Below are 16613 nucleotides of genomic sequence, written 5' to 3'. Positions count from 1 at the left end.
GAGCCTTATCTTCGCCTCATCTTTGAGTGATCGCCTTATCCACATGATTGAGATACGGCAAAGCAACCGGTTTCACAGGATCTTGCAGAGGCAACAATGGCATGGAGCTACAGGATTTGAGGCTATTGGAAGGGTTGAGTTCAAAGGTAGGCATTCGACTATGGGGGGCAAAACTGCAAAGTGCAAGAGGTGCTTATATAGCATGGGGATAGGGCGAGGATAACCTTTGTTTACACAGAAGCATATCACTTGCATGTGGCCAGTAGAGTGGAGGACACCGCGAGGATCAATGGCTAGAAATTTCATAGATTCAGAGAGATTAACCCTTGCCTTCGCTAGAGAAGAATGGCCCCATCCCGCCCTGCCCTGTGCCTTGATAATAAGAGCTAGTAGCTATACACCTTTGAATTTCTTTGGACTATAGCCTTTCAAGATGCAACTTGTGACACTTGGCAAGACACACTTTGCCATTATACAACAGTATAGAAGTACATATAATGTCATGTGCCTTTGAGATGCAAGCATAGCGTCTCTCTCTCTCTCTCTCTCTCTCTCTCTCTCTCTCTCTCTCTCTCTCTCTCTCTCTCTCTCTCTCTCTCTCTCTCTCTCTCTCTCTCTCTCTCTCTCTCAAACTGCCTCGAGTAGTGTTAGGGAAAAACGATTTTTCCAAACATACAAAATTTATTTGCTTGAATTTTTCGAGAGGAAATTTTAGGAAATTTGGTTTATTTTTGGGATTTTTACACTATTTTTTCTCTCTTTTTGGGTGGAATTTATCCTTTTCACCTTGCCCTCAACCGACATATTTGAAATTGAAAACTCCAACCCATCACCACCATTCTTGAGGTGACATGCTCTCTCTCTCTCTCTCTCTCTCTCTCTCTCTCTCTCTCTCTCTCTCTCTCTCTCTCTCTCTCTCTCTCTCTCTCAAACTGCCTCGAGCAATGTTTGGCAGTAATCATTTTTCCAAACACACAAATTCCTTTCCTTGAATTTTCCAAAAGGAAATTTTAGGAAATTAAGTCAATTTTTCTCCTCTCCCCCTGCCCTCAACCGACATTTTTGAAATTTAAAAGGACACGATATTAAGCTGAGATAAAATCTAGGAAATTAGGTTTATTTTTCTCCTTTTCCCCTTACCCTCAATGGCATTTTTAAAATTGAAACCGGCACGATATTAAGCTGAAACAAATTTTAGGAAATTAGGTTTAGTTTTCTCCTTTTCCCCTTGCCCTTAAATGGCATTTGTGAAATTGAAAACGGCATGATATTTTTTCCAAGAGGAAATTTTAGGAAATTAGGTTAATTTTTCTCCTTTTCCCCTTGCCCTCAACCAACATTTTTGAAATTGAAACCGGCACGATAATAAGCTGGGATACATTTTTCCCATGGTCACGACTCTCTCTGTCTCTCTCTCTCTCTCTACAGACGAATGTAAAGTGCGCCTCTCTCTCTAGACTCTCTCTCTCTCTCTCCCCAGTGTACAGTAAAAATCATTTTTTGACACATACAAAATTCCTTTCCTTGAATTTGCGAAGAGGAAATTTTAGAAAATTAGGTTATTTTTCAGGCTTTTGCACTATTTTTCTCTATTTTGGGGCGGTTTTCCCCTTGCTCTCAACTGGCATTTTAGAAATTGAAAATGGCATAATATTAAGCTGAGACACATTTTTCCCGAATAACGTGTCTCTCTCTTAAACTGCCTCAACTCTCGAGCTATTGGGTCCCTTCAACAAACAAATGGCAGGCTGCAGTGCAAGTCTCTCTCTCTCTCTCTCTCTCTCTCTCTCTCTCTCTCTCTCTCTCTCTCTTTCTTCTCTCTCTCTCTCTCTCTCTCTCTCTCTCTCTCTCTCTCTCTCTCTCTCTCTCTCTCTCTCTCTCTCTCTCTCTCTCTCTCTCTCTCTCTCTCTCTCTCTCTCTCTCTCTCTCTCTTAAAATAAACTGCATGCATTGTGCTGCCCTCCATAGCCTAGTTTTCGTGCGCAAGAGTGTGCGCTCCTTGCCGCACTGTCGAAGCAAGGGACTTGCCGATACACCGTGTACGAGCCACAAATGGCTCCAAGCACACAAAAAGACTAATCTAGCAAGCTCAAAAGAGGGCAATGGTGTGTCACTCACCGCTCTATGCTCCTGCCGTGGAGGATTCCTCGCCGCGATGAAGAAGAAGCTGCAGTCGTGCCGCGCTCGATCAACCGCTTCGCCGCCGTCGTGCCTTCATAATGCTCGATCGCACACACACTCTCCCTCCCTCTCTCTCTCTCTCTCTCTCTCTCTCTCTCACATGCACACACACACGAGGAGGTGAAGAAGAAGAAGATGGAGATGGAGATGGAGCAAGAGCACTCTTCTATTGCACAAATGAGAGAATAAGTGAATTTTAGGTTTAGTTGGCTTTTATATGAGCTCACCCCATTCACACTTGGGCGCCCATGCTTAGCCAACTAATCCCTTGAATGTCCCAGTTAGAGTGCGCCTCTCATCGGCGATCACTCTTACCCTTTTCCTATTGGTCCGACAAGCCCGGTACCTGACTCTACCAAATACATAATACACGTCCGTCGTAGGTGATGGGGTGTCCGTGAGCCGTGAGGGTTAACATGCCCCCCTTCCTGATGTAGATTCCGTCCTCGGAAGCTATTGAGTTGAAGCTCATTCGTCGAGGTGGAAGAGCATGAGATGAATGTCCTTAGCCTTCTTCAGTCACCTCAAAATCAAACAACATTGGCACAGTAATTGCATTCTCATAAGTGATTAAAAAGCATATGCAGTTTTAGGTAGACAAATTGATTGGTAAAAGAATCTCAAACAATTTGTCAGCAATGAACATTAAATTGCAATGTAATCAAATGCATAAACAGATGTAAAGGTAAAAAATAAAACAAGTCTGGGGTCGCTAATTTGACGGTCGAAAGGCACTAGAGATCGAATATTAATACCATGGGTAAGCTTCTTAATTTTCTGTGGTCAATTAAGTTGTTTAATCACGAGAGCCAAGTATTCATGTTCAAGGGCTGACTAGAGGCTATATCTAGAAGACCTTGTAGTTAAGCTACCATAAAAGGAATTTCTCATGAAATCATCGCCTGACTGATTACTTTTTCTTTGACCCCCCAAAGTCTTTTCACAGTGATTCAATTTTGATGTGTGTGCTTATTTTGTATGCCTTGGGTTTTTTGCTTTTCAAGTAAAACCGCCCATACTGGGAACCTCTAGGGCTCTAGTACCATAGGCAATACATGTGAGTGAAGTACCAAATCAAGCTGAGATTTCTCTTCCAGCTTAAGATTTTACAGTGTGGCACTTTGATTTTTTGTTTGTTCATTTTTAGCATTTTAATTTTGTAACTTTGGGGGGTCATATAACACTGATACACTTCCCCAGGCTCATCACACTAGTAAACTCCCTTTATAATACTTAAGCTAAAGGTCAATAGGGTCAAGCCCACTAGAAAGCCCTAGTACATTTCACACAATGCTGCCTAAATCGGATTAAGAACCTAAGTAACCATTGATTATTAGGAAGGCATTCCCCATGGTATTAAGAGAAGATTTCTAACACCTAACTTGGTCAAACTAGCTTAGTCGGACTGCTTGATTTTTAAACCTAGACAAGTGATTATGACAAAAAATTACATTGAATTAAATGTTTGATACTAAGCAAATGCGGTGAATATTAGGCTACCAATCACAATTAAAGCTGACAATCATAGATGCAAAAAAGATAAGGGGCAATGCTAATAGACAAGAAACACCTGTTTGTGTCGATGGTCGCGCTTGATTTGAAGAGTGAGTCGAGATGAAGATTCCATGAAGGTCCAAATCCTACCAATAGCAACACGCTCCTGTACACACTAGGAAACAAAAGGAATACCTCCAAGAGGCACATTAGTGGGAAAAGGTACCAACACTTATTGAACACAACAAAAAACATAAAGAACCCTAACCTAATTAGTTGCACTCCCCTAGAGAGTCAAGGGAATAGGAAATTGTAGAGGTTGGGGGGAAACCCTAAGGCTAAACCCCTATCCTCATCGTCGAGATAAACAAAGTCATCATCCATGAGATTATATGTGCCATCCGTGTAGTCGTGTAAATTTTCTTCTTCATCATAGGTGCCCATGTTTACTAAGAAGGTCACTAGATGCCTATAGTCATCTTGGTCAAAAGGGTAGGCTTGTGCAATGGGAGAAACGCTCTCTACTAAGTATGGATCAGACGTGGTCAAGAGACGTATCAGCCATTCTAACTCCTCAAAATTCCTCTCACATGCTAGCGTACCTATCAAATCCCATTCACATGCAAGCACTGGAAAGACCATGTGAAATATTTGTGAAAAGTAACAAGGGTACCTCTCACCCAAGGCAGGAGTGGATGACTCTAGCGTACTAGCCATATCTGTACACGCAAATAGATGATGGTTAGAGTGAAAATATTACAAGGGTCGTGTTCTTGTGCATAATTTGTTTTTATGATTTGTGTTATGGCTTATGGCTCTTGCTCTTTTACTTTTTTATCTTGTTTTTGTGAGTATAAGGCTTTATATATACATTCCCTAAGATCGGAGATTAAGAGGTCAGGGAGAAAGGTTGAGAGGGAAGCAAGTGAATGATGGATGTCCACAAACACTCCCCCCTTCCTTGGGTAGATCATACCGTTTGAAATGATGTCGTCACCCTTTGAAACCAATTGTTCCAGTTGGTAATAGGTGAGGATTTTTGCCAGTAGTTTTCTATTACCCTAGGTGCCTCGTCAAGTTGCAAAGGTGGTAAGGTACTCTCCCAGGATCGAACTTGAAGTGGTTCATCAGGTGATTCTTGAACACTGGAAGGTGTGGATTCTTTTGTAGCTTCATGGAGGTCCATTACTATAGATGGAGGCTGTGTAGAAGCTTTTACCTCTATGGATGTATTACATGAGGAGCTAGAAGCTTCATGGAACTCCCCCCTTCCTGAGCTAGGTGGAATAAATTGGTTTTGCCTTGGAGCCCAAACTAGTTGTGGACTAGGTGTGTAGCATTCTGTGATCTTTCCCTTCCCACGGTCTGCCATTGGCTTTAGCGTTACACTGTTTGACTCATATGGGTTTGTTGTCGATAGGGAAGGACACATTTTGCGTTTAGGTACCCAAATTTGCTCATTTCCATCATAGTAGCCTTGGGCTTCTAATAGTCGTTTTGGAATCCATCGTGATTTGGTCTTGAATCTCCTAGAGCGCGCTCTTGGTTCTCCAGGGAAATTTTTCCTTGAAATGGATGGGAGGGTTGAGGTAGTTGTAAGTAAGGCCTTGGGGACCCATTGATATTTACTCTTAGGTCATGAAGGTTGAGTACTTGCAATATTACTGCTTGCTGCAACTACAAGTGTTGAAGTGCTAGGTTCATGGGTAGCCGGCAAAGACGAGTTAACCACCTTGGCTTGTGAATGTTGGCTATCCTTCAACTTTGCTAGAGTTTGCAACGTAGGTGACTTTGCTTGAATGATAGGGGTAAGAGTCGGTGGTCGCGTCGTGACACTACCAGTATCCCAATCAATGGATGGGAGGGTTGAGGTAGTTGGAAGTAAGGCCTTGGGGACCCATTGATATTTACTCTTAGGTCGTGAAGGTTGAGTACTTGCAATATTACTGCTTGCTGCAACTACAAGTGTTGAAATGCTAGGTTCATGGGTAGCCGGCAAAGACGAGTTAACCACCTTGGCTTGTGAATGTTGGCTATCCTTCAACTTTGCTAGAGTTTGCAACGTAGGTGACTTTGCTTGAATGATAGGGGTAAGAGTCGGTGGTCACGTCGTGACACTACCAGTATCCCAATCAATAGTGCATTTGGTTGCCAACATCCACGTGCGTCCCAGGTTTACGTTGCCTTCCATAGCTCCCGGGGGCATGACTAGAAGCCTCTGCATTATGCTTCCATTGTCATAGACAATAGGGGTCTGAAGGACTCCAAGAATAGCAGTTTTCTTTTTATTAATGCCCTTGACTTGCATCGTACTCGGGGATAGGGTCGGTTTCCCTAATTGACACCAAACTCCATAGGATAACAAATTGTGTTTAGCTCCCGTATCTAATAAGGCATTGTATAGTACTTTCCCATAGGGGCTATTTAGCTCAATTGGGTATCGTAGGGGTGGCTCAGATTCTAATGAGTCGTCATCTGTGTCCTCGAAAAATGCTTGCGTGATTCCCAGATTAGCCTCTCGTTGGCGTCTAAGACGTTGTTGTCGTTCTCGAGCCTCAACTCTTGCTTGGATTTTTTTAAGCTCTACTTGTTCCTTGGCAGCCTTCTTTTGATGGATGGCTTGCAACTCTTCCCGGCTTAGAGGATCATAATATCTTTTGAATTTACTCCCATTAAGGAATCCAATGGTTTCAACTCCATCTAGAGTCTCCACACGAATGGTACCTTGCGGGGTAATTTCACACACTCGATATGGTCCCTTACCAGCGTATTTCAATTTCTTCTTTTCATTACGTACCCCGTACATAAGAACTTTATCACCAACCTTGATGTCTTTATCCTTTAAATGGCCATCAAACCACTTCTTTCTCCTATCCTTTTCCACTAAAGCATTTCGCACAGCTAATTGCCTTTCTTCATCTAGCCTTTCTAGGATATATAATCGCTCCACTAAGGGGTTACCATCCCAACCTTCTTGAGAAGCTACTCGAAGACTAGGAATGACAAACTCCCATGGCATAACTGCTTCCTGGCCATACACCATCTTAAACGGTGTGCAATTAATAGCAACTTTATACGCAGTACGATAAGCCCATAAAGCTGATGTAAGCTTTAGGTCCCAATCAGTGCGATGAGCCTCAACTGTCTTTGTCAAAATGGAGATGAGAGTTTTGTTGGTACTCTCAGCTTGGCCATTTGCTTGGGGATAATAGGGTAGACTTGTGGTGTGATATCATGAAGTTTGATGTGAGTTCTTTTATTACTTCATTTATAAAATGAGTTCCATTGTCACTCACAAGTTCAAAGGGGCATCCAAAATGTGTGATAATGTTCTCAAAGAGGAACTTAGCTGTTGTTTTTGCATCCGCCTTCCGTGTTGCTTTTGCTTTAGCCCATTTGGTTACATAGTCGGTAGCCACAATGATATATCGTGATTGCGTGTTACGTGCGGCCGGACTAATCGGTCCTATAAAGTCTAAGCCCCACTTTTCAAATGGTTGGGTTACCTTGATGGGATGTAGAGGCATCCTATCCCTTCTTTGTGGCTTGTTGAAGCGTTGGCATTCATCACATCCCTTTGCAAAAAGTGATGCATCCTTAAACAGAGTGGGCCACCAATAGCCTGACTGTAAGATCTTTCGGGCAGTCAACTTTCCTGAAAAGTGACCACCAGCTACGCCCATGTGTGCCTCTTGTAGAATAAATAAATACTCATCCTCGCGGGCATAGCGTCTAAGAACATCATCTTTTCCTCTCTTATAGAGAGTTCCAATCAGTAAGTAATAGGGTTCGCATTCCTTGATTAATTTTCGAGCTATATCTTTTCGCAGTTCTTTGGGTGGAAAACCATTAACTAAGAAGTTAACAATCTTTTCACTCCATTCAGGCATTGTCTCAACAATGAACAAAGGAGTATCAGGCAATTCATCATCAACCCCCGTAGGAGCTTCGCCATTAGGGATACGAGATAAATGATCCGCCATGACATGTTTCCTCCCAGGCCTCACAACAACGGTGAAGTCAAACTCAAGAAGAATTAACAACCATCGTGTAATTCGACCTGTGGAACACGGCTTGTTTACCAAATATAGCAATGCTTGATGATCAACATAAAACACAAACTTGGTAGCAAGAAGGTAATAGCGAAATTTCTTTACTACGTAAATCATAGCTAGACCTTCACGCTCTGTAGTAGTGTAGTTCATCTCGGCATCATTTAATTGGCGACTTGCAAAGCTAATAGGGTAGTCCAATTTATGTTCTCCTGGTTGAGTTAGAACACACCCAATAGCAAAATTTGATGCATCAATATGTACATGAAAAGGTACATTCCAATCAGGTGTTCGCAGGATTGGAGCACTTGTTAGGGCCTTCTTTAATAACTCAAAAGATTGATGACATTCTTTCGTCCAGTGAAACTCGATAAGAAGCTTGTACAATGGACGCGCTATCTCGGCGAAGTTTAAAATAAATCTTCGATAATAACCAACATGGCCCATAAATCTTTGAACTCCTTTATAGTTCGTAGGTGGTGGCAAATCGGCAATGGCTTTAATCTTACTCTCATCTATGGATATCCCGTTCTTGGACACTATATGCCCTAGAATGACTCCATGCTTAACCCAAAATTGGCATTTGAAAGGGTTCAATGAGATGCGATAAAATCTGCACCTTTCAAATATTTTTCGTAGATATAACAAATGCTTCTCCCAAGAAGAATAAACACAAAGGTCGTCTAGGAAAGCTTCACAAAACTCCCTTAGAAATTCTTTAAACGCAGTGTTTATTAATCGTTGGAATGTAGCAGGGGCATTCGTTAAGCCAAAAGCCATAACACGAAATGCAAACACTCCAAACTCTGTGATAAAAGCAGTTTTAGCTTGGTCCTCTAATGCAATTGTGATTTTATTGTAACCAGAGTACCCATCTAAAAAGTTATAAGCTTCCTTGCCCGCAACTCTTTCAAGCACATGTTCTGAATATGGCAAGGGATAATGATCTCTCCTAGTAGCTGCATTAACTTTCTTGAGGTCCACGCACACTCTTAGTTTCCCATTCTTTTTTGGCACAATGACTATTGGAGAAACCCATTCTGAGTGCTCAATAGGGTATATGAATCCACATTGGATAAGTTTTTCAATCTCCTCTTGTACAATTTTGGCGTACTTAGGATTCATTGGATAGGGTCGTTGCTGGACAGGTTTAGCAGTGTTGATCATGGGAATTGTATGTTGCACCACAGAAGGTGGAACGCCCTTCATGTCATGATATGTCCAAGCAAAGATATCCTTGTATTCCTTGAGGATCTCCTTAAGTACAGCCTCTTCAGTTTCAGTAAGGTCTTGAGCAATAAAGACTGGTTTAGACTCCTCACCTGGTTCTACTAATTCTATCTCTTTAACTACCGCTGGACCATCATAGACTCCACTGCTTCCATTGGTAGGTATTCGTTGGGCTTTGGCATACACAACCTTTCGCTCCCCCGTGGTATAAGATTTAAAATGTTCAGGTGCTGTATGTAAGTCAACATGCTCTTGTCCTAACGGGGACCTTTTTTTTAGTTCTGCCTCCTTTTGTTGTTGTGCTAACTCTCGGTTTTGACGTCTTCTTATAGTTCGACTCAATTTAGGCTCTGTAACCTTCAATTGAGCGAGGTCAATAGGTCGCGGGCTGCACCACATGACACTCTGGAGATGTTCACCCCAATAGTCTACTAGCTTTCGATGAGCATCACATGCCCCTAGATAGCTAAGCCATCCTGCAGTAGATCTTTCCTTGTTTATCCTAGCTCTCACATTTGCTCGATATCGTCGTCTCTTACATGACCTTTGTTTCTTGTTAAGGTTTTGATTTTGGTAAATGTTTGAACTCGACTCGCTTGATAGGTCTTCGCTTGTATCTTCTTCACTCTCATATAAATTACCATAGATGGTCGTACTAGACCTTGAGTGTTCAGTTTCTATACTTGGCTCACTCGATGTTTCCTCAGGTTTTGAATCCATTTCTCCCTGAGATTCCGTTTCTGATGTGTATTGGCCTGAAGCCTTTGAGGAATCATCGGTTTCACTCTCAGGTAGGTGTGCCTCTTTCTTATCATCGGATGTTACATGCGCTACACCTAACATGTTTAGTGGTGCAATGTGTGGTATCTCTTCCCCATCTGGTGTTACCCAGGTTGTTCCTCTAGCTCCCCATGTATCTATAGTTGCCGCTAGGTGTACCCAATCGACATTGTCTGACTCAGCCATTCCGGGTAGGATATCCATATAAGGAGAGTTCTCCCCAATATCCGTGTCTTCGTTACACGTGTAACAATACTGTAATGGAGCTGAGTGAATTGTTGTGTGTGATCGATTATCAATGATGAATTTATTTCCTAGAGGATGCGTTCGACCACTTAAAAGATCAACTCGAATGACAGAGTCTTGGAACTGTAAGTAGACGTGGTTTTTGGACCAGTCATGCACCATTTTTGCTTCCCTCATGAATGGACGCCCTAAGATCATCTCAAATGACATAGGATGCTTGGAAAAATCCATAACAATGAAAGTTTGCCTTACCTTGTGTCCCAAGACCTTGATTCTGAGATCCTTTAGCATTCCAATAGGCGTAACAATAGATCCATTAGCCATTTTTACCACTACGCTTGTGGCTTCAAGGTGAGGTCGCCCCATAGACTCCCAACAACTCTTTGTCACCATGCTGACTCCCGCACCACCGTCAAGGACCCCCTTTACAGTTAATCCTTTAGTAGTGATTGGTAGAGTAGCATTAGATTCATCACCTTCAAAGTATTGCCCCGACTTGTTAACGGGTTCTTCAATTACAGATTCATGTCCCGCTAGGTCAGATGGTGGTGCTAAATGTTCCTCATCATTCATTACCGAGTTAGGTTTGTTCATATATGCAAACTGTGGTAATCCGGCCTGTAATTCTCCATTGAGGAAGGCTTGAAGAGCTGAGACTAGCGGGGTCTTTATATAGTTTGGACATGATGGTGGTTCTAACTTCTGAAGACATGAAATCCATCAATTTGGCAACATTTAATGGCATCTTGTGGGATGTAGGACCCTGACAAGAGAATGGTGAAGATGGAATCTCCACTTCCTCAAGGGGGTCGGGCATTCCCTCACCAAACATTCTCTCGAGTAGGAAAGGTGTGTGTCCACTTTCAGAGGTCCTACCCTCACTCTCCTCCCGAATGATACTGGGTATAGCTAACGGCCTGTAGTTCTTGTGAGGTTGAACTTGTGTGGGAAACACTGTGTCCGACATCTGGATATGTTTGGGTTCAGGTTCTAATGTTCGTTGAGTTTCTTCCACCAAACTCCTCAGTTGTTGGACTCGTTCAATTTCCACTTTTGGGTTTGGATAGGTTCCAATCTTTCTCTTGCAATCCTCATTTTTCGTCTCTCGTGGCTTATCTTGGGGGTTCGCAACTGTGTGGTTTAACTTTGAAAACTCTTTTGGTGTTCGTCGTAATTCCCTCTCGTGATCCTCCTCACTGGCTTTTTCCTTTTGTAGTAATAGTTTTGGTCTCCGTGGTCTCTATCGAATCTGAGTCATCCTCAGGGTCATTCATATACACGGGATCCTCTCATGTCCTTATGTTAGTCTTTGAACTAGGTTTTGAGCTAGAAGCATTAAGGGATTTCTTTCTTCGTGTTTTCTTCTTTCTCGCTCGGCCAATGGATGCAGCATCTCTCTCTTCGAGGATGTAATTTTGCTTTTGGAGCATCGACCGTGTGAGTGCATTCACTAGTGCTATGTTTATAGTTGGTGGTGTCCCATCAACAATCTCTATTATGTTCAATGGTGTTATTTTCGGTGCGTTTGGATTGTTAGGACACTGTGCGATCAAATGATCTATGCCACAACGATTACAAGTGAGTATTGGCATTGCCAATGCACTCCCTTGACTTGTTTGCATTAGTGCGGCATTCTTTTGCATTCTAATGGGGCACTCAGCTACTCGATGTGGTCCACCACATTCGTAGCACTTAAGAGGTCGTCTCTTGGTAAAACTATTAATGTTTTGGCCTCTTGCTGCTACCGCAGTAGCTTGATATACCGGTTTGATTTGTCCCCAATGGTCTTCCATATAGTACATGGGACACTCCTCAAGCATGTCGACTCCATAGGTGATACTAGAGTCTATGTCCTCTTCGCAATCTACATAAGTACTAGATGACTCGCAACCTATTTGGTTCATAGGTGTAACTCTTGGATGAGGGGGTAGCGGTCCTAGCACTGGAGGTGGCAACGGCGTGGTTTGAACCACATTTTGGGTTCTAGGGACCATGTGCTGTAATGGCAACTGTTGCTCCATGGGTGGGGTAGGCATCAATGCAGGAACTCGAGGTGAGACTGCTCAAGCTATAGGCGGTCTATTTTCCATGACGCGTTTAAGCATTAGGCAATCCTTCGCTTGATGACCATACCTACCACACGCGTTACAAGTCCCGTTAAACTTTACTCTGAAAGTAGGGCATTCACTCGTAGTATGTGGGCCCAAGCAAATTGAGCACCATTGTTGCTCCCTTCTTGGATACATATGAGTGTTTTGTGGAGCACGATTACCCCTAAGGCTTTCTTGGATGGCCTTGGTGAGATCTGCCAAAGTCATCTCAGATATCGTTTGCTCTTTCACGATTGGCTTTATCTTCATTGGCTCATGCCCTGACGCTTGCGAGCTACTAGACTTCGGCTCGGCGGACACTCTTTCTCCTGCAATCATTAAATTATCCTCCAATTGGATTGCATTCATGGTGACTGCTTCCCAAGTAGTGATACCTCTAATGACTAGGCCATTATAGATACTTTCATGTCGTAGTCCCCTAATGAATCTATCGAGCAATTGGTTGTTGTTGAATCGCTCGTTTGGATTGCATCGAGAATTCAAATTCTTTAGGCGACTAATGAAGTCTCTCACGGATTCACCTTCTTCTCGTTGGGCTTTCTGGAGCTGAGAGGCTACACCCCAAAGTACTCCCTCTCGTATGTATTCTTTTAAGAACAGTCTCCTAAGAGTAGAGTAGATCGTTTTTTCTTCTACTCTTAAGGTTCTATACCAATCTCCAGCCTTTCCGCTTAGGGTCAAACTCAAAGCCTTACACTTATGTAGCTCATTGTGCTCTTCCAAGGAATCGCACACATGTTCAAAGACTTCCATATGCTTTCTAGCATCTCCGTCTCCACTGAATTTCTGTGTGAGCTTAGCTACTTGAACTGTCTTTCTCCTAGGCTCTCTATCAGGTGCACTACGCACGTTTTCCGCAATAGAGCAACCGATAGTTTGAGAAAATGCTACCAAATCTCCTATTTGAGCAGGTATAATGGGTGTATGTAATCCTGGAACCACATGTGAGATGGGAGTTGGCCTTGGCCTTGGCATACACGCGGCTCTTGGGTCCCAAATTTCGTATGGTGGTGTACCAGACGGTGGTCCAAAGTTTACAGGCGTGGCCCTAGGCATAGGGGGTGCCTGAGATGGCATGTTATTATTAAATGGCATGGCTCCACTTGTATAAGAGCTTGGATAATTCCATTGTGGATTGTAATCTCTTGGAATAATCGGAGGTGTAGGAGCTACATGAGGCTGAGGTACGACAGGTGCACATGATTGATACATACATGTAGGTATAGTTGGGGGCACTGTGCTACTAGGCATCGGCGCCGTGTTAACAAATGAACTCCATGGTGTACTTCTTGTCATGCTCACCAGTGGGATATGCATGGTAGCCGTAGTGTCATTAAGAGAAAGATGAGCTAGATCTGGGAAGGTAAAGCTGCCACTTGTGGGCTCAGATTGTACTGAGGCTCCTGGCGAAACAACATATGGAGGATCAATGGGGCTCACTGAGGGAGTCTCCATTTGTGAAAGGGTTGGTTGGTTGGCCTTTCCCGTATCCAAGAATCTCATTAGGCCTGTTGAAAGCAGTTTGATCCCTGTGTTCTGTCTTTCTAACTCGACAATCCTATGGAGGACATCACAGACTTTCTGTTGTTGCTCATCTATGCTAGTAGCACCCGATGTGGATTGTAGAACATCTAACCAACCCACATGATAGGTGTGTCCTGTGTACCGATCAGTTAAAGCTTATGCTTGTAGGTCATACTCCCAATTTTCGTTTAGGAATATCCCATCTGGGCCTGGCGTGCTGGAGGTTTCCCTTGAAGTGGAAGCATTATTGCTCCCCATAGCTTGCCCCTCCGTGACTGCTACCTTGGGAGCACTCGGTTGCTCGACTGGCATGATTGTTGTCATAGGAGCCTTTGCTTTTAGGGCTCGACTTTGTTCTAGCCTTCGTAGGTTCTCAATTTTTCTCTCCCTTGTTGCTTGCATATAGCGTTCGATCTCTTGTACTTCGGCAAGACTCCTACCATCGGGTAGTAAAACCTCAGAGGGAGATAGTCCTAAAGGATCAGGAGGTGCAGTGGATGGAACATTCACATGCACACTCTCAAGAAGCATAGGGTCCATTTTAGGCTTGAATGACGAATTTACTTCTCCACTCCCTTCATTTATTTCATTAACCGCATGTTCGGAGCGAGTAGCTCTACTAAGGGTCTCTTTTAAGCAGCTAAACACGCTGGACCCGGGCCGTGGGCCCATGGCATGCATGTCTTGACTTGAACTATCAAGGTTTGGTGTAGGATACCCCTCCATGACTTCGTAGTCAGAGGAAGAATCACTAGACGCGATATGAGGATCTTGGGTCGCGCTACCTTGAGTCCCGGCCGAAGGTCCAGAACCTAGGGTGGAGGAATAATGGGTGCCCGCGTAAATGGAGGCACTACCAATATGCTCGTGCTCTAACACTCATCTAGAGCGTAGGTTCATATGACTTGGATCCCCTAGAAGTGTCAGTGAGGGCCCGTGAAGGCTACTCACCTAGTAATTTTGGGTGTTTTGCAACCCAAGTCTTTTCTTATTTATTGATTTTTTGATTTTTTGGTCCTTTTTTTCTGACCCAGCTATAGAATAGAACGTATGATAGCTCAAAACGAGCGTCTCGGTCAGAGGGACGTGCTATGCTTTACAGCCCTCCGTTTGGTCACTTTATGCCCTCGGAATCCCTAAAACCGTCAATTTGTAGTAGGGAACTAGGCCCAAATTAGAAAGTGTAAGGGTGCAAGTGGGAAGAGAAGGGAGGAGAGTGGAGGACTTGCCCCACATGCTCTCATTCCCTCTTGAGGGAGTAGGGTATATATATAAGAGTGAGTCTAGTATATATCATTAGACTGAGGACTGGGGCTTGGGCTTGGGCTTGGGGAAATGATCCCGATCCCGATCAAAATTTTAGTGTGGCTGCCCAGTCCCGATCAAAATTTTAGTGTGGCCGCCCAGTCACTCACGCTTACATATTTTCAGTTTTTTTTTTTTTTTGTGGCGACGACCGCGCGCGGTTTTTGTGACCCTTTCTTGGCCACACACACTGTCACCTACCTAACCTCCCAGTCAACAGCTCACAGACAGCTCACTACCTTATCTACTTACTAACAGTGCTGCTAACCACTAACTAATCTACTAACTGCTTACTGACAGTGAGCTAACTGTCCACCTACTTCCTTTCTCACTACCTTACTGTGCAAAAACTGTGTGCAGGCAAACCTTGACAGAAACTGTGAGTAGACTGTGTGCAAGCAGAAATTGCTAACTGCCTTCCTACTTATTCATTCACTGCAAACAAGCTAACGACTACTAATTGTGCAAAGACTGTGTGCAAACAGAAAACACAACATTATGCAGAAATCACAGAACTTGCAGACAACACAGAAATTAACAACTTACAGAAAAACAACTCATTCCTCTTCCTCTTCCTCTTCTTTCCTACTACAAACAACTCATAGGAGAAGCACAAAGTGCCTCTTGGGCTTAGTGCAGGGCGTTTCCCCGGCAACGGTGCCAAAAATGTGCGCTCCTTGCCGCACTGTCGAAGCAAGGGACTTGCCGATACACCGTGTACGAGCCACAAATGGCTCCAAGCGCACAACAAGACTAATCTAGCAAGCTCAAAAGAGGGCAATGGTGTGTCACTCACCGCTCTATGCTCCTGCCGTGGAGGATTCCTCGCCGCGATGAAGAAGAAGCTGCAGTCGTGCCGCGCTCAACCGCTTCGCCGCCGTCGTGCCTTCGTAATGCTCGATCGCACACACACTCTCCCTCTCTCTCTCTCTCACATGCACACACACACGAGGAGGTGAAGAAGAAGAAGATGGAGATGGAGATGGAGCAAGAGCACTCTTCTATTGCACAAATGAGAGAATAAGTGAATTTTAGGTTTAGTTGGCTTTTATATGAGCTCACCCCATTCACACTTGGGCGCCCATGCTTAGCCAACTAATCCCTTGAATGTCCCAGTTAGAGTGCGCCTCTCATCGGCGATCACTCTTACCCTTTTCCTATTGGTCCGACAAGCCCGATACCTGACTCTACCAAATACATATTACACGTCTGTCGTAGGTGATGGGGTGCTCGTGAGCCGTGAGGGTTAACAAAGAGCAAGAACCCCCCTTCAATTCCCAATGCGCTTGGGTCCGAATCTGCCATGATGATGAGGTAGAGTAGAGTGGGTCTTGGGAGGTTGGGCTGGTGGTGGAGCCTCTCTCTAGGTTCGAGGGTACACGCCGTGAAATGTGGAGATGGAATCTTGGAACCCGCCTCAGGCCTCTCTCTCTCTCTCTCCTCTCTCTCTCATGCATGCACCGTGTGACTGTTCCTGAGTGTATCATGTCCACTATCATGTCATGCAGGGCAAACTGATCTGATTCTCGTCGGATGAAGCTCATGTTGACATGTGTCTGGGGGGAGGGCCTAAAAGGTTATAATAGTATAGATATAAATAGAGTTAAATCATGAAATTTGGTAAGATTCTCTCTCTCTCTCTCTCTCTCTCACACACACACACACACACACACACACACACACACACACA

The 16613-nt window shown here is 43.9% G+C and overlaps 1 protein-coding gene across 1 annotated transcript in view; it reads right to left on the bottom strand.

Moving 5' to 3' along the window:
• Positions 1–9677, bottom strand: part of LOC147444659 (uncharacterized) — a 30039-nt gene extending 20362 nt beyond the window's left edge. The window contains exon 1 of the mRNA XM_086528131.1: positions 8829–9677. Coding sequence (XP_086384257.1) covers positions 8829–9677 — 849 coding nt within the window. The remainder of the gene's footprint in view (positions 1–8828) is intronic.
• Positions 9678–16613: the final 6936 nt, after the last annotated feature.

Source organism: Adiantum capillus-veneris, chromosome 13 (genome assembly GCF_014529385.1).
Source record: "Adiantum capillus-veneris isolate H3 chromosome 13, ASM1452938v2, whole genome shotgun sequence".
Classification (NCBI taxonomy): Eukaryota; Viridiplantae; Streptophyta; class Polypodiopsida; order Polypodiales; family Pteridaceae; genus Adiantum; species Adiantum capillus-veneris.
The sequence above is the reverse complement of the archived record's forward strand: the minus strand, read 5'-3'. Positions and strand labels throughout refer to the sequence as shown.